At 45.0% G+C, this 21,861-nt stretch overlaps 1 protein-coding gene across 3 annotated transcripts in view; it reads left to right on the top strand.

Moving 5' to 3' along the window:
- Positions 1 to 20,611, top strand: part of LOC119955279 — a 31,015-nt gene extending 10,404 nt beyond the window's left edge. For 2 of the 3 annotated variants that reach the window (XM_038781349.1, XM_038781352.1), the window contains exons 2-9: positions 3,990 to 4,080; positions 5,016 to 5,076; positions 9,852 to 10,104; positions 11,209 to 11,304; positions 11,489 to 11,621; positions 14,472 to 14,689; positions 17,840 to 17,968; positions 19,326 to 20,611. In XM_038781349.1, the coding sequence (XP_038637277.1) occupies positions 4,015 to 4,080; positions 5,016 to 5,076; positions 9,852 to 10,104; positions 11,209 to 11,304; positions 11,489 to 11,621; positions 14,472 to 14,689; positions 17,840 to 17,968; positions 19,326 to 20,544 (2,175 nt within the window). In that variant the 5' untranslated portion in view covers positions 3,990 to 4,014 and the 3' untranslated portion in view covers positions 20,545 to 20,611. Of the gene's footprint in view, positions 1 to 2,106; positions 2,236 to 3,989; positions 4,081 to 5,015; positions 5,077 to 9,851; positions 10,105 to 11,208; positions 11,305 to 11,488; positions 11,622 to 14,471; positions 14,690 to 17,839; positions 17,969 to 19,325 lie in introns of all 3 variants that reach the window. The other variant, XM_038781351.1, reaches the window with a different exon arrangement.
- Positions 20,612 to 21,861: the final 1,250 nt, after the last annotated feature.

Below are 21,861 nucleotides of genomic sequence, written 5' to 3'. Positions count from 1 at the left end.
CAGGCATTGTTCCAGACCTCTACCACCTTCTCGGTTAAAACAATTCCCCTTAACTCCCCTTAAATCCTTCTGCCCATTTATTTTGCAATCAGTGCCCCTGGCGATTGACTGTTCAGCTACGTGGTATAGGTCCTTGCTATTGATTCTCTCTAGGCCCCTAATTTTCCATCATGATTAAATCTCCCATCATTCTCCCGTCTTCCCAAGAAAACAAACCGATATATTCAATTGCCCCTCATAGCTAAAATTCTATTTCTGGTTACATTCGCTGAAATCCCTTGTCACGCAATTGCACGCTTTCTATAACAGTGACCAGAGCTGTATGTAGTACTCTAGCTCAGCTCGTGTTTTGTACAGTACTGACATTACCTTCCTACTCTTGTACTCTGTATGCAGGTTAATAAAGGGGAAGTATCTCGTATTTCTTCTTAGCAAACTTATCTGTCCTGTTGCCTTTGAACATTCACTCTGAGGCTCCTCTGTTCTTCTCAACTTCTCAATATTCTAACTTTCCACAGTAACTTCATTGAAGTCTACTTGTGACAATAAGTGATTATTATTATTATTTATTGTGTATTCCCTCCTTTATTTTGGGCCGAGAACTCAGCAAATGAGCTCACAACGCAACAGTGTCCATCTTTTCTTTTTGTTTTCTAATATTTCATTCAACTTCTCTGAGTTTGGCTTTAGGGCTTCTGAATGTCTCTGGATCTGAGGATTCTGCCAGTGGTACCCTCCAGGTCGACTGCCCAGAGGCCCCTCATGTTTTCCCTTTCTCCCTGCAAGGAAACATTTGGTATTCAATGTGTTTACCCTATTGTTGGCTCAACCGAGAATAGGAAAGCCACCATGTGGAACTGTAGGTGCAACCTCCATTGTATCACTCCAGTAGAGGAACCTTTAGGACGATCAAATGTTTATTTAACTTAACAAAGATGTTGCAACAGTCCAACTGTACGCGTTTCTTTCTTCTCAGATGAAAAACTAAACACTGATAACATTATGTCATGTGAGAGTGTCTTTAAGAAATGGGTGTTTAAGAAATGTACCTTTAAGAAATGGGTGTTTATCAGTGATGTCAGAGTGTGGGTGGAGCTGGGCTGTCTGTCAGCTTTTTACTTTCGTTTTAGGCTGTTTGCTGCAGGGTGTGTTTTAGTTTCATTTTCAGAGCTGGATAGCTGCAGTCACAGCCAGAAGGGGTATTAGTTTCTCTCTCTCTGTAATCTAAAAACTGTAAATTGATCCTTTGGTGATTTAAAACTAATAACTGCTCTCAGTAGTGACTTTAACCTGATGTGCTTCTGTTAAAAGTGTTTTATTTTAAGTCTTATGGATATTAAAAGGACAGCTTAAGGATTACTCAGTGTTTTGTTTGAATTAATGGTTGCTAAGATGTTCACTGTATGTTTTAAAAAGGTTAACTTGAGTTCATAGAATAAACATTGTTTTGCTTTAAAAAATACTTTTTCATTTCTGCTGTACCACACCTGTAGAGTGGGCCGTGTGCTCCCTATACCACAATCTATTAAAAGTTGTGGGTCAGGTGAACTCCATGATACAATTTGGGGTTCTCTAAACCCTGGCCCATAACAAATAACACTGCTAAAATTGTTCCCATAAATTTTGGTAATTAATTACAATGCAACCATTGTATGCAAATCCATCTCTGAAATCAGGGCAGGCAGTACAATATTTTCCCAGCAGTTCATAGCAAATCATCCTCACAAATTGGATATGTAAAGGGTTAATTCATTGTTTTTATGTTTGCAAAGTACATTTTATTTTGCAATTGCCAATTATTAACTTATTGTTGTTTAATATTCCAAAGAGCAACTTTCAGGGATTGGTGTTGAGATACCTACTGTTTCGAATTTACATAGTTCATTTTGATGTCATTTGTGTAATGGTTGGATACCATTAAGCTTTAAGGTTTCAAGGGATCAGTTGTATTTCTCCTCTGGCACTAAGGAAACCCAAGGGATTCATATTTCAGAGACTTAAGTTGTGGATATCCTGTGAATTGTGAAACAGTACACATTTTTATAAAGCGTTGACAAAACAAATTCTGACAAATATATCTTCATCTGCCTTTCACTAATACTGCAGCAAGTCAAATAAGAATGAATGATCGGAAGCTGATCAAGTGCCGTAACATTTTTGAAGAAATGGCATCTCATTTGGACTCCAAAGCCATGTGAAATGATGGGGTTCAATTTCTGAAAAACCTATGAAAAGGTGCTACTTTTATGAGTTGCTTTCATTAATGGATATTAAAATCTGTCCAAAGGGTAAGGACGTAGCAGCTGTCCAGGTTGCAACACTGGTTGTACTCTAGGTTTCACTAGACAACCTGTCATCGCTAACCGCACCCTTCCCCATGGTTTGGCCATTGATTGCCAACTCATCTATCCTTCCAATGCACTAGTCTTCAAAGCCAGTTGGAAAATAAAGAGACATTTTGTTATCCAATTTTATCTTTCGAGGTTGTCAGGGAAATTGACTTGTTCCATCCCATTTATGTTCATGCTATGATTTTTCTCATGTTGCTCGTAGCAGTGTTTAGGAGATTATTCTTTCATCTAAGATGACTTCTGGGACAATCCATAGCATAGCAACTCCAGTACATGCTGATTAGAGGACTGATATTAATATAGGTTGAATGAAATTCTCCAGCGTTCAGTGCTGGGACTGTCGCTGTGTGATGAATGTAGGAATTTCAGCTATATTGTATTATAAGTATTTGGTGAAGTAAGGGTTAAAGCCTGGGTTAGAGTGTGTTTGACTGCTGAAGTCATGTTTTAAATAGTCTTGGTTTGAAATATAACAATGTTTTTAGGAGCCAATGGTGCAATTACCCATAGTAAAAAGCTTGGACTAATGCAATTTTGTTTTGATTAAGGGGATTCCATGGAGAGTTAATTTGTTTTCAGCTTGGCGAGATGATGTCACTGTTAGGTGGAGCTAAGGCATCAGGCTTTTTGAGAAAGCATTTTCAGTTCAGTTCAGTTCTGTTCTGAATGAAGCTGGGACCCCAAGTCACGTTTTGCTCTCTGCGGTTTAGTTAGAAACAGATGAACAGTCTTTAAAGATGTGCATACTTGTCTGAGGACAAGAGGGAGCTAAAACAAGCCAGTTGAAACAGCTTTAGAAGACATACAGCAAGAATTGCTGATAGGAGTCACATTTATATTGTAAATCACTATCAAGAGATACATTTTTCAAAGAATAACTCTGTAAAGCAAATATTCCTCTGTGTATTGGTATTAAGGGGAATTGAGAGCTGAGATGTTTTTTCCTTGTTTAAGTGAGAATAAAGTTAGCAATTAAGGGTATTGTATTCGCTGTATTGAGCAGTGTTGTTTATGGGGTAAATTGTAAGCTACACTATGGTGTGATGTGAAAGATTTTAATACTGTGTGTGTAATAAAGTCTGTTTTAATATACCATATCCCTATTTCCTTGTGCAACCACTCCTGGAGCGAAGTGTCCTTTCCTCACAGTCTTACAAAATTAAAGTAAAATATTGGGTTTTCAGTCCAGTACCTTAGCCACTGTTGGGGTCTGGTCTGGGATCGCAATAACTATTACTAATTTATATTAATGATTAGATTGAGAAGCTCAAGACCAACAGATTACCAAAATCCCCTATTCGCTCTCCATGGTTGCATACCTTTAAATAACTGTAGCACAGCAAGGAATCATCCTGTAATGTGCAAACAACCACATGCAGTTCATTGTGTGGGTGGAGCCGATAGAAATATATAACTAGGGCTAATCCTGGAATTTCAGATGGGAATGATTATGCAAGATCGATCAGGCAGATAGCTCTACTGCGTGTTTTCCTCACATTACGGAACTTATAATCTTGTATCTGAATTCTGCTGTTGATCATCAGAGTATATTGAATTACTGTGGGATGTCTTGTTGCTCGATGCTAGCATTTTCCGATATGTTTATTAATCATTTCTGATATATTTGATTATTTCAAGAAAAGGTCAATAGAGGATTTCCACCATGGAGACTCTGTACAAGACCAAATTAATAACTAGCTGTGAACAAAGACTTCAAAGGGAAATATCGGTAAGTGCTTATGTACTAAAGTTAGAAGTGAAATAATAGACACATTAGCTTGACGTTGTTAGAAATTGAACGGATGAGCATGGCGGATAGAAATGTATCTCCGAATTAATCTGTTATTTTGTATTAACTTAGATAGAATCACCCCTTCTTGTAATAATCTAAATATATGTTCCCCACTGAAACATGTTAAAGAATTTTAATGAAACGTGACGAAGGAGGTTCTCATTTACATCAGCCAATGCCTTGAGCTTCTGAACCGTCCGTCAGAATTAAAATAGTGAAAACATGAAAAGGGGAATGAGGTGCTATGATAATTATTCATGCAGAATTATCTTGGAATCCACTCCTTCATGCAGCTTACGCCTCACTCTGCATCCAACTCTGAGATCTAACTCAGAATATTTTGGGATAGAAAATAATTATCATAGGATATGTCAGATCACCCAGATAGTAAGCTTTTTATCTAAAGTGAGGAAAATAAAATATATATCGCTCTGTACATTTTACGGTATGTTTTTTTTAACTCTAGGTTCATCAAAATCATAGAATGTTAGGGTGAGACAATGTTAAAGTTGGTGTATTTGTTTGCATAAATATACAGCTGATTATTAAGATAAAAGCAAATTACTGCGGATGCTGGAATCTGAAACAGAAACAGAAAATGCTGGACAATCTCAGCAGGTCCGACAGCATCTGTGGAGAGAGAAGGACGTTTCGAGTCTGGATGACGCTTTGACTGCAGTCATCCAGACTCGAAACATTACCTTCCTTCTCTCTCCACAGAAGCTGTCAGACCCGCTGAGATCGTCCAGTATTTACTGTCTTTGATGTTGAAGCTGATGATTAAGGTGGCTGTCTGTTTCAAAATCTTTAAAGTGTGTTGCTTTACATTATAAATGGTCTGAACAGTTTCAAATTTGGAAATATATTCACAGAGCCATGTCACATTGCACAAAAGACCATCAATAAGATCACAGGAGATATTGAGATTAACAGGTAAGATTAAAAGTTTATGAAAGTACAGAATAGCAGATGGAATGAACAATATGTCATTTTACAATCCATGTGCTCACAAATGCAGACATTATTCTTATATGGAGAAGTGAGCTCCAGTAATTTCTACTCCCCTTGGAGTTGTGTGGAAGATGTGTAAGGGATTGTCAGAGCGAGGACGCTTTAAACATCAACGGAAGAATGATGGGGGGGAGATTTGCACTGTGTGTAACAAGATAAAAAGAACAGATTTATGATAGGGCGACACGGTGGGCACAGTGGTTAGCACTGCTGCCTCACAGCACGAGGGACCTCTGTCTGGAGATTGTACTTTCTCCCCATATCTGCGTTGGTTTCCTCCGGGTGCTCCAGTTTCCTCCCACAATCCAAAGATGCGGAGGTGAGGTGGATTGGCCATGCTAAATTGCCCCTTAATGACCAGGGATGTGCAGATGAGGTTCTGGGTTAGGGGGATAGGGCGCAGTGGATGTGCATGTGTAAATGGCTGGAGTGCTCATTCGAAGGGTCAGTGCAGATTCGATTGGCCGATTGGCCTCCTCCTGCAGTGTAGGTAGTCTCTGACTTTGTTACACATTCTACCAAAGTTTTCACCCGATACGAATGGTCACAATTGTGGAACAAGTCAGCTGATGCCTGGTGCAGAGAAATGCAGGTGGCAGAGCCTGCACAGACTATGTAAAAATGCACAGATCAGAGATGCCATTTTCAGAAAATATGGAGCTAAGTAGAGATGCAATTTTGAAATATTTTGTGATTATTTTGCTTCAATATGGTTTTATACTTCCACGCTTGCCAGATATTTGACGAGATAGATTTTTGACTGCAGTTTTCATTTTCTGACACTTTCCATCAAAATGGTAATCTTATATTCCTGCCACATTTCCTGAGGGGATTATTTCAGCTCTGTTGCACACCCACTCTGATGCTATTTTCAGAATTTATTTTATGATTAAATAAGCACTCAAGATATTATTTCTGACTGATTTAATCTGAAATAGTCACAATAGGAGATAGATTAGTAGCTGAGAGGAATGCATGGAACCGCACTTCAATAGAGAATTCATTGATACTATAATTAATTGAATGCTAAAATACTCGGGGATCGATCTCAAATCTGTTATCGTATAAATTGATAGTGCGTTGCCAGCCTCTAATCCATCTCTTCTGTCTCCCTTGGTCCGTAACCGTCCTCGTCGTGTAAACACCGTCCTGTTACTGAACAGTGTGGCCAGCCCTCTAGCTCTTGTCCGGTTGCATGAATGGGAGGTCTCTCCAACCCAGCCCTTTCTTACCCGCAGTCGGTCCTTCTCCCTCAAGAGCGTTTCTTGGAGGAAGACTATGTCGGCCTTTATTTTTTCCAAGCGAGCAAAGACTCTGGATCATTTCACTGGGCCGTTAAATCCCCTGACATTCCAGGTGACTATTCATAGATTATCATAGAATTTACAGTGCAGAAGGAGGCCATTCGGCCCATCGAGTCTGCACCGGCTCTTGGAAAGAGCACCCTACCCAAGGTCAACACCTCCACCCTATCCCCATAACCCAGTAACTCCACCCAACACTAAGGGCAATTTTGGACACTAAGGGCAATTTATCATGACCAATCCACCTAACCTGCACATCTTTGGACTGTGGGAGGAAACCGGAGCACCCGGAGGAAACCCACGCACACACGGGGAGGATGTGCAGACTCCGCACAGCCAGTGACCCAAGCCGGAATCGAACCTGGGACCCTGGAGGTGTGAAGCAATTGTGCTATCCACAATGCTACCATGCTGCCCTCCTCCTGTGGGATCAACCATACTTACCTTGTGGATGGACCCATGCACTCCGGGGTTTCCCTTTGTTAGGGGGCCATCCAAAATGGCCGGGGTCACCTACTCATGATGAGACCGAGTCTCTGTGCTCCGGGGTTCACTTTGTCCAGGGGCCACCCAACCTGCCCTCCAACTATATATTTGGCACGTGGGTGAGCCCCTGCACTCGGGGTTTCCCTGAGTTTGGGGACCCTCCAAAGTGTCTCTTTGCGTTCCCTGCTGCCATGTGCAATCTGCTGTAGCCATCCTCGCGCCCTTTCCCCCTTGCCCCTTTGTTTTCCCTGCGGATTCCCTCCTTCCCTCCCTCCCTTGCTCCTATTGTTGTCCTTTTCCTCCATTCACCCCTCTTACCACAACCCCAGTTAGTGACAGGAGATGAGCCGTACCCCCCCCCCCCCCCCCCCCCCCCCCCCCCCCCCCTTCACTCGTACCTCCTGCCATGAGCTTTCCCACAGGTGAGGAGGTTCCCTCCTGGGGTCGGACTAAACCTGACCCTTCGCCCGCTGCATGTCTGTTCTCCCCCCCCCCCCAGTCCTCCTCCCCCTCCCCTTTTTATTTGATTTAAAGTGCCCAATTCTTTTTTTCCCAATTGAGGGGCAATTTAACGTGGCTAATCCACCTACCTGCCACATCTTTGGGTTGTGGGGGTGAGACCCACGCAGACACGGGGAGAATGTGCAAACATGGACAGTGACCCGGCGCCTGGATTGAACCCGGGTCCTCGGTGCAGTGAGGCAGCCGTGCTAACCACTGCGCCACCGTCCCGCCCTTCCTCACCCTTTCCTGTGCCCTGCTGCCCTTGCCTTCTCCTTTCTGAGCCTTGGCTCTCACATTCAAACTGAGGCGGTGCAATCCTCCACACATAGTCATTCACAGTCCCAGTCTGGCAGGATGTCTGCTTCATCGCTGGCTATGCTTCTGTCTTCCCTGCCCGTGTTTATGGACGAAATTGTCCGCGTCTACAGAGTAGTGAAGTAATGCCCTCTGCCCTGCAAGGTGACCCACAGTTTGGCTGGGTATAGCATTCCAAATTTCACCCTGTTTCTGTACAGGGCTGCTTTGGTCCTATTGAATTCTGCCCAGCGCTTTGCCAGGTCCGTCCCAATGTCCTGATAAATCCTAATCGGGTGCCCCTCCCAGTTGCAGGACCTTGTCAGCTTGGCCCAGTTCGGGATTCTTTCCCAGTCTTGGTACTGGTGTACTTCTGCAACTACGTCCCTTGGCTGTTCCCCGGCCCTGAGCTTTAGCCGGAGTGACGTGTGGGCTCTGTCTATTTCTGGTGTCTTGGAGAAGCTGTCTCTCCCCACCCGGTTGCCCAGCATCTGGGCCACATGTTCCCTGGGGTTCCTGCCCTCGGTTCCCTCCCTTAGGCCCACTATTGCTAGGCTCTGGCATCGCAATCGATACTCCTGATCTTCGAGCTTTCCCTTTAGCACCCCTTGAGTAGCCACCAAACGTGCTACCTCCGTTTCCAGTGCAGCGATCCAGTTGCTCTGGTCAATTGAGGCCTTTTCCAGCTCCCTTATGGTTGCCCCCTGTGAATTCAGTTGTCGCTCCACCTTTTTCAGGGCTGCCTGCATGGTGATCAGCACTTCCGCCATCTTGACCATTGCCCTCATATTGACTTAATGGCCTCCTTGAATTCCTGGAGTTCCTTTGTAACCAGTTCCCTCCATCCGCTCTTCGGGGGGAGCTTGGTGCTCTACCTGGTGGTCGCTCCCGGTCGGGTGTAGTTGGTTTTGTTGCCCCGTGTGTTTGCCGCCTCCCCGGTTCGCCTCTCCAGGCCTTTGTTGCCTTTTCCTTCTTTTCGACCCTGCTCAGCATGACTCGTCTTGCTGTTGTTGGAGGAGAGTGAGGGAGTGTTCTTTTCCGATTCCAGCAGTCTATTTTGAGTTCAAAGTGCCTAAATCCAAATTCTTAGGAGGAGAGCCACCTTTCGTGCATCCGCTCAACACATCCCCATCACCAGAAGTCATTAACCAATAATTCTTAGAAAAATACCCAAAGACTCTGGCCCTTAGCTGTCCAGTAATTACAGTCACCAGTTTGTATATTTAATTAGAATTACTTTATATTAATAACAAGAACTATAATGACATAGGCAGCAAATTCAACTAGTTAACTATTATCTAATTCATAACCCACACTTTAACCTACCCCATCCGCTATATACACACACAGTAAACAAACACAGAGGGGAAGAGAGAGGTGAAAATAATAAGTAATAGGGTAAAGAGTCTGTTTCAGATGGTTGTCTTTAAGCACTCTATCCTTCACACCAGGCTTTCAGGTCGAGGTCTCTGTTTTCCAGTCTGTAAGGGTGTAACTTTAGATTCATTCAGGTTTCTCAGTTTCAGAAATACAGGAGCTTTTCTGGAGAAAAACCAGGAAGAGAGGGAGAGAAAGAGAGAGAGAGAGAACATCCTTGTATATCAGTGTCCAGTCTCCAACTCTGCTTTCCTTAGGTCTCAGACAGGAGCCAATTATCACCTGTTGCCGGGCAGAATACAGCCTTTTGACCAATTCATTGGCCACCAGCCAACCAATCAAACCAAGTCCCACCCATTTCTCGGGTGCCACAAAGTCTGAGTTCTGCTGCTCGAAAGCTAGCACCACATACTATGCTGCAACTTTTGGAATTCCTCATTCTCTCTGCTGCTTGACTTAAAGACACATGTCCATTAAGCATCCATGGATCAAATGATAATGGGAAAAAAATAAAGGGCAAATAAGGGAATCAACAAGAAGGACCCTTACACGGCATAGTCCTTCCCTGAGAGCAGGTTACCTAAAAATACTTTAGGCCGAATTTTCAATCCATTGGTACGGTAATGGACAAATTTTTGCCAGTTTTGAATTCTCTTGGAAGTTCAAGAAAAAAATATGTTTCAAGCCGGAACCATATGCTCAGTATTGGCATTTCACTTCAAAATATTTTAGATGATTTATTGGCCGCGTCGAAGCAGCATCTCAGTGGGGTGACAGAGACAAGGACATGCCTGAAAACATCAGTTCCTCATCTTCCAAAAATCCACTGTACAGTCCTTCAAAAGAACTTCGTAAAAGGAAGTGAAGTGCCATTTTCTAGTATTGTTGACTTCTTTATGGAAAAGAAGAAAACTCTCAAATTGAATGGATTTCACTGGCAGAGGACCAATATCGCTGTGCCCAGCAATGTTCCTTTGGTAGTAAGGTAGGGTAATTCAATTGCTACTTTTAATAATCTGAAAATCTATCAGAGTTTTCAATGTTTTATATTCCTATATAAATATACTCCAAAGGATTACTGTTCCTCCTTTAAGCAGGAAATACCAAAATGAGAGGGGCGAGGTTCATTTTGGGATATTTCTTTAATATCAACACTTACTACTTCCTCTTTTCTTTCCTTTTTAAAAAATTTAGAGCACCCAATTCTTTTTTTTTCCAATTAAGGGGCAATTTAGCGTGGCCAATTCACCTACCCTGCACATCCTTTTGGGCTGTGGGGGTGAGACCCATGCAGACACTGGGAGAATGGAAATTTTAATGAAAACTACATTAATGACTGAAACATACTCAATTACTGAGCTTAAATCTTATTCCATAGAATCCCTATAGTACAGAAGGTGGTCATTTGGCCCATCGCGTCTGCACCGACCCTCTGATGGAGCACCCCATCTAGGCCCACTCCCCCGCCCTATCCCCGTAACCCTGTAACCCATCTAACCATTGGCACTCAGGGGCAATTTAGCACGGCCAATCCATCTAACCTGTGCATCTTTGTGACTGTGGGAGGAAACCGGAGCACTCGGAGGAAACCCACACAGACACGGGGAGAATGTGCTAACTCCACACAGTCACCCAAGACCCGAAGTCACCCAAGGCCGGAATCGAACCCGGATCCCTGGCGCTGAGAGGCAGCAGTGCTAACCACTCTGCTGCACGCCCTTATTGAGTCAGTTTTACTGTAACAAGCAACAGCTTGATTCTGATCACAATTGAGCATATAAAATGCAATTAATGCACTAATAAGTGATGCACATAGCTGGACCGTAATATTTTAAAGGCACTTATTTGCATGAAGTACATATTTGAATAAAAATGTCATTTTCTTTTTCTGGAATTTTCTGCCGGGGTTATACGAAATCTGAGGTACTCTGCAAACAAATGTCGATTACGTACATTAATTGATACATTTTTGAAAAGATGAATCAAGAAAATGACTGCTTATGATTGGTTTGAGTTTTGGCAGGAATTGTCAAAAGTGAAGTGTATAATAAGCAGTGATCAACTTTCTGTTACACTGTGCTCGTTTCAGGGGCTATGGGAGTAGGACTTGTGAGAATGTGGAGGAAGCTGAAAAGCATACGGGAAATGGGAGAAAAGTTTGTGGTTTGGGATCCAGCACAGTCAGGTTTGTACTGTTCAGCCTTGCTCATTTCATGCCGTGACCGTTGTATATTGTGGCCCATCTCCCTGATGTATCCATTCATATGTAAATGGGAGCAAATATTAATAGTTTCACTTTTAAAATACGGGAAACAACACAGCTGAGTGGAAGACTACAAAACGTCAATGTTTATTTATGTATTTCGCAGGAACATTCTGCAACTTTCAGCAGAAGAATCAACATATAAAAATCCAAATTGTGCTGAATTAGCAGATGGCGTTGAAGGGGATAGTTCATCTTTGCAACAATATCCTGGAGCATTCCCAACCAAATGCCAAAGAGTAAATTCATTTTAATGGAGAATTATACTTGTTTATTCACCAAATGAGTGGTATATTTTCTACTACTATTGATTTTTTTAAAAATCTAATTGAATTCTTTTGCTAACTATTTTTAAAAGTTATGATTAAGGTTTTTAATCACCTCTTGACCTCTGATTAGTGGGCTACGTTTCCCATAAATAGACAATGGGCGGGATTCTCCGTTTCCCGCACCTGTTTTCTGGCGGCGTGCGGGGCGCACGCCACCAGAAAACAGGTGCGGGAAACGGAGAATCCCGCCCATTGTCTATTTATGGGAAACGTAGCCCACTAATCCAGCAGCGGAATTCTCCGTCCCAGCAGCAGGCCAATGGTCTCCCATTGTGGGCACCTCCACGCCATCGGGAAATCTGCGGCCGTGAGTGCGCTGCCGGCTAAGCGGAGGATCCCGCTGACAGAGAATCCAGCTACCAATTGAAACCTGTGTCTATTGCTGGATCTCTCGAGAAGTAGAGGAAGGTCTCTCGGTGTGCGTTTTCACACAGCTTGTTCATTCCTGATCATTCCTCTATCAAAACAGAAGAATACATGAATGCATGAACTGTCAACAGCCTTATCTTTCAGATTGACACATTCTGTTGTGAGCGAGCTATGACCACCATGTTGGGGTCCACTCTAACAAGGTTTAAGAATAGGGAAAGTGATTTGCAGCTTGACAGCGATGACAAATCTCATGACTTTCTGTCTGGCCGTAACATGCGATATTGTGGTTTTCCTTCCAACTGCTCCAATACTACGCCAAGTTACAAGAACGAATTGAAATCCCAGGGTGCTCACTGCCTGTGTGGCGTTTGCACATTCTCCCCCTGTCTGCGTGGGTCTCACCCCCACAACCCAAAGATGTGCAGGGTAGGTGGATTGGCAATGCTAAGTTGCCCCTTAATTGGAAAATTAAAAAAAAAAATACCAGGGCGTAATTCTCCCCCCAAAAACTCTAAATGTGGTCTCCAGCGAGGAATGCAGTGCAATTCCTGGTGGGTGGGTCGGCACTGTCTGGATCGCAATCCACCCCCACTTAGAAATTTTTTGCAGCGATGTGTTTTGCACCGGCATTGAGAGGGGCGGGGCCCAAACATGCCAAAAAGCCCGACTTCACAGAGATCGGGGGGCATCCTGATCTCAAAGTGACAGTAAAGGGCTCAGTTTCCACTCACATCACCGGCTTCAGTGCCCCTCCCACCACCATCTTCACCGGCATCAACTCACTCTCCCCCATCCCCCCATGATTGCTGACATTGGGTCCCTCCCAATGGGTCACCCTTCAGGCCCCCTCCTCCCCAAACGTCGATACGAGCAGACCTTCCCCCAGGTGGGGCGACACGGTGGCTCAATGGTTAGCTTTGCTGCTTCACGGCACCAGGGACCCGGGTTCAATTCTGGGGTTGGGTGACGGTGCGGAGTTTGCGCATCCTCCCCGTGTGTGTGTGTGTGGGTTTCCTCCGGGTGCGCTGGTTTATTCCCAGAGTCCAAAGATGTGCAGATTAGGTGAATTGCCCATTCTAAATTGCCCTTCGTGTCCAGGGATGTGTTCGTTAGGGTTGTTGGGATAGAGTTGCTGCACTCAATGGGTCGAATGGCCTCCTTCTGCACTGTAGGGATTCTAGGATTCCATGTGAGCGATACTCTGCTATGAGGTCACCTAAAAACCCCACCCCCATGCTCCCCATCCCCTCATGCGCCCACACTCCCCCCCCCCCCCCCCCCCCCCACTTCATGCCACCCCCCTTTCAGATCACTATTTCAGGCCCCCGTCTCTTCCAGGCTCCCTTTCTGGGCCCCAGGCCTTGTACAGTGCCATGTCACTGCCATGTTTCCAACTACACGAGGGCCACAATGTCCTCAGAGCTCCCCAGTGTGAGCGTCACATCTGGTCTGTGGTGATGGAGACCAGTAGTGACTCCCACCGGCTCCGCGCTGTGCCGGCAGGCAAGGGATCCCGGGCTCCAGGAGAATCCGGCTTCAAACCGTGCGAGAATATTTAAATTATGAATCAAATATGCTAATCTGGTTTACGCCCAGCGAGGGCATGAAGCAGAGTACACGACCTGCAGCCAGTCGGGAGCATCCTGTACTGTCCGTTGGCAGCACAATAGCATTGTGGATAGCACAATTGCTTCACAACTCCAGGGTCCCAGGTTCGATTCCGGCTTGGGTCACTGTCTGTGCGGAGTCTGCACATCCTCCTCGTGTGTGCGTGGATTTCCTCCGGTTGCCCCGGTTTCCTCCCACAGTCCAAAGATGTGCAGGTTAGGTGGATTGGCCATGATAAATTGCCTTTAGTGTCCAAAATTGCCCTTAGTGTTGGGTGGGGTTACTGGGTTATGGGGATACGGTGGAGGTGTTGACCGTGGGTAGGGTGCTCTTTCCAAGAGCTGGTGCAGACCCGATGGGCCAAATGGCCTCCTTCTGCACTGTAAATTCTATGATTCGCCGCCTTGTGCAAGTCCTGTTTCGGGGCTCTCCCGCAAATCTCTCGACGTAGCCCGATTTGTGCCGGGCGCATCATGACCGGAGAATCGCCCCTCCCCACCCCACCAATGTCTGAGTGTGTCACCACTTTGACTTTTCGCACTGCATTCTCCATTCAGAGGAAACCACTTCTCAATGTCAAATCCCTGCGGAATATTACATCGCAATTAACTCTTGTTCTTCTACACTTCAGATGTAGCTGTCCTGGAAATATTGCCAGATTTTTTCTGGGCCAAGTCATTTGTATTCTTTATGATTTTGTTACGACTCCTCCTATTGCAGAGTTATGGTGCATCACAGATTCGGAATGTCTTATTTCTTTGTTTTTTTCATGTAAACAAGGTAGGACTAAAGGTGGGACGCAAGTTCCAGATCGAACATGGTTACACAGTGGACGATGATGACATCAAAAGCGTGAAAAGCATAAAAAGTGTGAAGAGTGTAAATAGCTCATCGGACTCTGTTGCAAGTACAAAATGGTCAAAGGGGTTTGTGAGAAAACCTGGTGTTAATCAGCACCGATCTTCTGCAACTTATTTTTCAGAAACAGGAAATACCAGGTGATTTGAAGCTCCATTTGGACTAAATTTCCATTTGAATGAGTCTGAGAATCAGGCTTGAGAACGATGCTCACGCTGGCCTTGTGGCTCAGTGGTAGCGTCCGTACCTCTGGATCAGAAGATCGGGGTTTGAGCAGTGTGGGCGTATCATTTGTGTGGTTCTCAGTAGGTGTGCCCACTCAGAAATTATAGTGCAAGGGTTCCTCAATGAGGACCTTCTCGCAGTCACTGTTGTTCTCCACATGAACGGCAGAGAGCTGAGCGCAATCTCCCAAATGTTGCTGCCAATGGCCTGGGGGAATCAGGGCTCCAGATCTGGGTGGAAGGGAGTCTAAAGAATGGAAGCTGCCAACCCAAGAGGCTGGCTGCATGTCGCTCAGAGAGAGAAGGCGAGACAGATGGAATATTTGCTTCTCCGATGGGTTTTAAGTCGTACGTCATGCATCGACTGCCTAGGTGCATTGAGTACTGCGGCATGACAACAATAAGATTAAGAGAATTGCAAGTCTGAGTATCCGTGCTGCCTATTGGCCTGGCCTTTGTTTGCCTCAGAAAGTACCTGTGCCCTCTCACATTCCTGCGCGTCATTCTCGTCCATCCAATTGGGCATCATTGTACATCCATCAACCACAGACGCTTCACTGTCCTTGTCTGGGTCAGTGATGGATCCTTAATCGTCAAGGGTTGACTGTTGAGGGCTGGGCATCGGGAGGGGTAAGCTAGCGCTTCCCAGCTGCGGAACCTCCTTTTTATTATGGGTTTATGGGTTATCTTCTCCTGCGATGACACAAAGAGGAGATTGTAAGCCAGGTGGCTGGCCTGTTGTGGTGGGTGGGGGGCAGATACAGCAGATGGCATGTGTGGGCACTGCACCTAAACAGGAAAGGTTAGTGCTGAGGAGTGCCAAGAGGATTTGAGGAAGATGCTGAGGAGGTTGGGAGGTGGGGAGTGGATTAATGTTATCGTTCCTGGTGTGACAGACGGGACAGATGCCAGGAGGAGACAGATGGTCACTCACCCTTGCAGGTTGAATGGGGTCATTCATTTTCTGGCAGCATTGGACGCCGGAACTCCATGCTGTGCTGCTGGCACTGACTACCACAGCCACCATCCTCCTGGTTGAACAGGAGTGAAGGCAGAGGGATCGTTTAAATGCCGATCCGCCATACTTATCACATTTTGAATCATTTCTTTCAGTTTCTGGGTGGAATATTCCCCCCAAAATGGCAAAGTGCCAGTTTCGGGTTGAAAACCGGCTTGTTTGTCCTCAGACTACACGGGAGGCAACACTGGTCTCAGAGCCCCCAGTGTGGTCATCACATTTGGTCTTCATTTTTGGAGACCAGTAGTGATTCCCGCCGACGTCACGTCATTCCGCTGGGTGGGAACATCTGACAGTCCCGGAAGATTTGGTGTTAGGCCGATATTGAATATTTAAATGTGTCAGAATTTGTGGTATTGATATGTCACCAGTGGAGGACAGGGAAGATGTCATTCTGAGATCTCCCATCACAAATCCCGCTATGGCCCTCTTACACGAATTTCCGGCCATAACAGGATTTGCGCTGGGGCCTAATGGAAAATCGGCCTCACTTACATTATTCCTTTGCTTCTTCCATGCAGCACAGTTTTTAGAAACCAAGATGAAAGGTTAAGGTTTATCGCACAGAAGATTTTGCCTGATTATCAGAACTTCTCAAAGAGCCAGTCAAATAGGCTTGTTTAGTTCCTTTTTCCTGGTACAGTTTTCCCACCACCATGATGTAGCAGAGCCATAGGCCAACATGTTTTACTATGCAACTGGAGTAACTGCTGCATTAGTCATTTCTGTTGGCAATCACGCAGCTCCATGGGACCAAATGATTTTTTAGGCCCAAGACTGCGGTAACCGTGGTTATGTGACTTTTCTGTTTCTTATAAATTTAGAGTACACAATTAATTTTTCAAATTAAGGGGCGATTTAGCGTGGCCAACCCACTTACCCTGCACACCTTTGGGTTGTGGAGACGAAACCCACGCTAACACGGGGAGAATGCGCACACGCCACACGATCGTGACCCAGAGCCGGGATCGAACCCGGTTCCTCGGCGCCGTGAGGCAGCAGTGCTAAGCGCTGTGCCACCTCCTGCCCTTGGTGGTTATGTGACTTCATTGGTAAATCAGAAGCTGGATGAATAATCCAGAAATTCATAATTCCAAACCCCGTAGTCACCTGTTTTAGAATATGAATTCAGTTTTTGAAAATCGGTAGCTGTGATCATAAAGCTGAACCTAAAGTTGCTGGATTGTCATAAAAAAACAACTTTTTCACTTCTGTCACTTCTGCCACTTAGCGCTGCTGCCTCACAGCGGCAGGGACCCCGGTTCGATTCCGACCTCGGGTGTCTGTCGCCGTGGAGTTTGCACGTTCTAAACGTGTCTGCGTGGGTTTCCTCTGGGTGCTCCGGGTTTTCTCCCACAGTCCAAAGACGTGCAGGTTAGGTAGATTGGCCATGCTAAATTGCCCCTCAGTGTCCAAAGACGTGCAGGTTAGGTTGAGGGGATGGGGCGGGGGAGTGGGTCTAGGTGAGGTGCTCTTTCAGAGGGTTGGTGCAGACTGGATGGGCCGAATGGTCTCCTTCTGCACTGTAGGGATTCTATGATTGAAGGACACCTACTGCCCTTTACCTGGTCTAAATGTGACTCCAGCCCACATGTGGTTAACCTTTAAGTAGCAGGCCACTCAGGTACAGAAAACTGCTGTCAGTGGCCCACATTTCAAGGTAAATGGGGGGTGACCAATAAACGCCAGCCTTGCCAGTGTTGTTCACATTCCAAGAATAAAAACATGCCGAAAGACAAACAGATCAGCTATGATGGCGGGGCAGGCCCGAGTGGCCTACTTCTTCTATTCTGTATGTTCGTATGGCTCCTATTTGCTTTTCCCTCATACAGATGACAGAACATTCTGCTTGTTCGTGAGGAACTAGGGGGAACAGCTCATTGTGAACAACTTTAAAACGATCAAAATTAATCGTCAATTTTAGAATGAAAAGTAGCTCTCTGCACATCATTCCCGGATTCCAATACTGATTGGGAGCCTATTATAAAGTGGGCGAGTTGCACAAATAATGGAAGAATTCCTAAACTACTGTTGGTGTTTTGGCCTAGGGTGTGTCGATCAGGTCTAAATGTAAAAGGTGCCAGCTGCCCCAAACACTCCGCTGCTCCTTCAGTAAGAAAACTTAAGTCTATCTCGAGTAAAAGATGTGATCAGCCCGTGACAGACAGCAGCTCCAGGTACCTAAATAATCTTTTGTTTGGAGTTCATTTTTATGAAAATGTTTACGGCTGTGGTAATTTAGTTGCCGATCAAAGCATTAGCTCTTCTTTCTTCAAAGGGTAATTTAGTTTCACTAGATTTGTCAGGCTGATCTGAAAATAAATTGATGCTGAGGCCTTTCCTTTTCCATACGCTGTTTCCCGGTGACTATTACTCTGTGGCTGTCACAGGTAAAACGGTGTTTTGCACAAACCTCATCCGTCACGCTCCCTTCTGATTTACAGGTATTTTAACAGTGCCATACCCATTCTGATTTAAGCACTCACCCATTTAATTGACCCCCTCATGCCCCTCTATCCAACTTATAGTCATCGTTCTAAAGCGTAAGGAGCCATCAAGCATCGCCATGGATACGGTCAACACTTGGGAGGCACTTAAATAGTATTGGGAGGGAAACATTCACTTCTTGCTTCCCAAACATGATCAAAATTCTGAGGGAATCTGATTTTAATACTAAAGCTTCAGGGTGGAACCATAGTTCAGGTATTGTAACTATTGGTTTATCCTTGATGTTCTCTAAACGTGTAATCGATTATGGCAAATTATGGTGTGTGAGCTGTGGTTTAAATCTCTCACTGTCCTGTTACATAATTCTCCATGGCTGGTGTTTTTTGAAAAGGTGTTTGTTTTTTTTTACATTTACCCTTTCGCAAGTTAAAATCATGGCTCTAATCTCATTTCAGAGGAGGAAGAAAATCCAAGATATTTGGTCTGAAAGTATCAAAGTGAAATTGGACAAGAAGGGAATGATGATCAAAGTAGAATTTAAGAGGAGCTTATGAACTATTTATCACAGGGAAAGAAAACTGTAAATTCATCTCCATAGACTATAAGACATGGGAGCAGAAGTAGACCATTCAGCCCATCGAGTCTGCTCCACCACTCCATGAGATCATATCTGATGTGATAATCCTCAACTCCACTTTTTCACCTTAACCCCATAACCCTCGATTCCCTTACTGATTAAAAATCTGTCTGTCTCCGCCTTGAACATGCTCAACAACCCAGCCTACAGCGTCCCCTGTGGTAAAGAATTCCACAGATTCACTTCCCTCTGAGAGAACTAATTCCTCCTCATCTCTATTTTAAATGGGCGACCCCTTACTCTGAGATTATGCCCTCTGGTCCTGGACTCTCCCACAAGAGGAAATATCCTCTCAGCATCTACTCTGTCAAGCCCCCTGAGAATCCTATATGTCTCCAGAAGTTTGCCTCTCCAGTATAATTAATGTTTCACCGAAGTGATGTAAAATGCTAATTTTTTAAATGTCGTAATTATTATTTCTCATTATTAATTGTTTTAAAATTTTGAAGGACTGAATTGGAACACATCTGTAGCCTGCCCGTTCTAAATGGAATCAGCTTGGATATGGAGATTGAGCACAGATCTGTAAGTCAGGCTACAAACTGTACAGGCGTGACTGGCTCTGACAAGTTGTGCTTTGACGATAACGGTGTTGGAAATGTGGGAAACGCCAGTGCTGAGAAAGGAGCTCATCCAGACCCTGTCACACAAGTAGTCACGAAAATTACTTTCCAAAGTCCAGTTGTACAAGACTTTTCTCCTCGAACTCCAAACCGTGGGAAGCCCGAAGGAAAGATGAACAGAATAACAAAGCAACTGGGCAGCAAAACTCACCGGACTAAATATAACCCCTCGATAGCAACCAGTTCAAGCAAACCATCTCGGAAGCCTTGCATTAGCAAGATCTCCGAAACAGCAGTCTGTTGCAGCACAATCAGCAAATGCTCCGATAAAGACGAATGCAAAGTTAATTTGACGGCGAGTGAAGATGAAATAGAGGAAGAGTACATTTCTGACTTTAATCAGACGCTGCGTGAGAAGGGAAACGGCTCAATTGGAAATACTAGAATTGCACTTCCAGCGGTGAAGTGTAGGGCGAGATATCGCAATGAGAAGCAGCCAATGAAGTCCTCCCTGAAGAAGTCATTTGACTGGCGCAGTCACTCTCAAACGAAGATTAGCGAAGATCCTAAGATGACAGAGGAATGGAAGGACGACTGTGTGAAGGCGACTTTGGAGAGAAATGTGAAAGCCGGCTTAAAAAAGAAACATCTTGTACCCCTCTATCAATCATCATTCAACCAAGAGGTACAGGATTGTACTTGTTCAATTTGTGAGGACTGTACAGAGTTTTGCAGTAATTGCCATTATGGCCAGCTTTCCCTTCAACAGCAAAACGTGCGTGATCTGGGATTGTTAAATGCAATGCAGCAGAGACTGAAGCAACTATATTACTGTGAATCAACAGAACTAAACTCCAGTCGGAATAATGGGACGGCTGTGGATACAAATGCATCTTCGAATCAGCTTTACTACAGGGAGAACCACACTTTTCAAGGTCAGGATGAGGAGGACTGCTTGCAACTCCCACAGACAGTGGATTTTGTACTGTGTAAAACACCCTCGCCAGAACGTACTGTTGAACTATCCAGTTCTCTGGGAGGTAAAGTTCCCAAAATAACAATGACCTGCCCTACCCCCGTTCCATGTAGGACATGTTTACAATGAGGTGATTTCATGAAGGTAACCGTATGGTGATGGTTTTAATTTGGTGCGTGCAGATTGTGTGTGTGTGTGTTGGGTGGGGGGGGGGGGGGGGGGGGGGAGGTTTGGGAGTTGTTGGCTGGTGTTGGGAGGGTGGTGGGTGCCAGTTGGTGGAGGAGGGGTTGGGGGTGTGACTGGGGAGAGTCACAAACCCACATGTTATGGGCAGCATGGAGGCACAAGTGGATAGCACTTTGACTTCACAGCGCCAGGGTCCCAGGTTTGATTCCCCGCTGGGTCACTGTCTGTGCGGAGTCTGCACGTTCTCCCTGTGTCTGCGTGGGTTTCCTCCGGGTGCTCCAGTTTCCTCCCACAGTCCAATGACGTGCAGGTTAGGTGGATTGGCCATGATAAATTGCCCTCAGTGACCAAAAAGGCTAGGAGGGGTTGTTGGGTTATGGGGATAGGGTGGAAGTGAGGGCTTAAGTGGGTTGGTGCAGACTCGATGGGCCGAATGGCCTCTTTCTGCACTCTATGTTGAAGCCAGAGAAATGTTAACTTCTGAGCCTCATTTCTGTATTCAGGCTTTGAATCCCACCCAAACCCTATAGGAAGCACCGTCTGTCCGGTCAGCAGGGCTGTGGGCAGCTGAAGGTCAGCATCAGGGAGCTAGCTGCTAGATCAGTACTTTGATGTGCCATCTCGTGCTGTGCCTATAGGTGCAGGCATGATTTACAGGGTGAGGGGCAGCACGGTGGTGTAGCGGTTAGCACTGCTGCCTCATGACGCCAAGGTCCCAGGTTCGATCCCGACCTCTGGGTCACTGTCCGTGTGAAGTTTGCACATTCTCCCCGTGTTTGTGTGGGTTTCACCCCCACAACCCAAAGATGTGCAGGGTAGGTGGATTGGCCACGCTAAATTTCCCCTTAATTGGAAAAAATTAATTGGGAATTCTAAATTTATTTAAAATATGATTTACAGGGTGAAAGTTTCAAACATGTTCAATTAATTTTCTGCATTGGTACAGTAGTTTATATTACCCTTTTGGGTTCCTTTACAGCCAATTATTTATTTTGGAAGCACTGCCTTTGTTGTTATAAAAACAACTGGAGCCAACGTGTATAGCAAGGCCCTACATGTAGCAAATGAGATGAATGATCAGTAATCTCTTTGATGGTGTTAGTTAAAGGGGAGCTGCTTGTCTACAGGAATGAGGCAGAGGGTATTTAACATTCACCTGTATTAGCAGATTGGGCATCAGTTGAATATCTCACTGCAAAAATGCTGCATTCCCCCAGTACTCCACTGACACGTTTGTTAGCCTGTCACAGGTAACATTTT

The sequence above is a fragment of the Scyliorhinus canicula genome, chromosome 20 (genome assembly GCF_902713615.1).
Source record: "Scyliorhinus canicula chromosome 20, sScyCan1.1, whole genome shotgun sequence".
NCBI lineage: Eukaryota > Metazoa > Chordata > Chondrichthyes > Carcharhiniformes > Scyliorhinidae > Scyliorhinus > Scyliorhinus canicula.
This window is presented reverse-complemented; position numbering and strand designations above follow the sequence as displayed.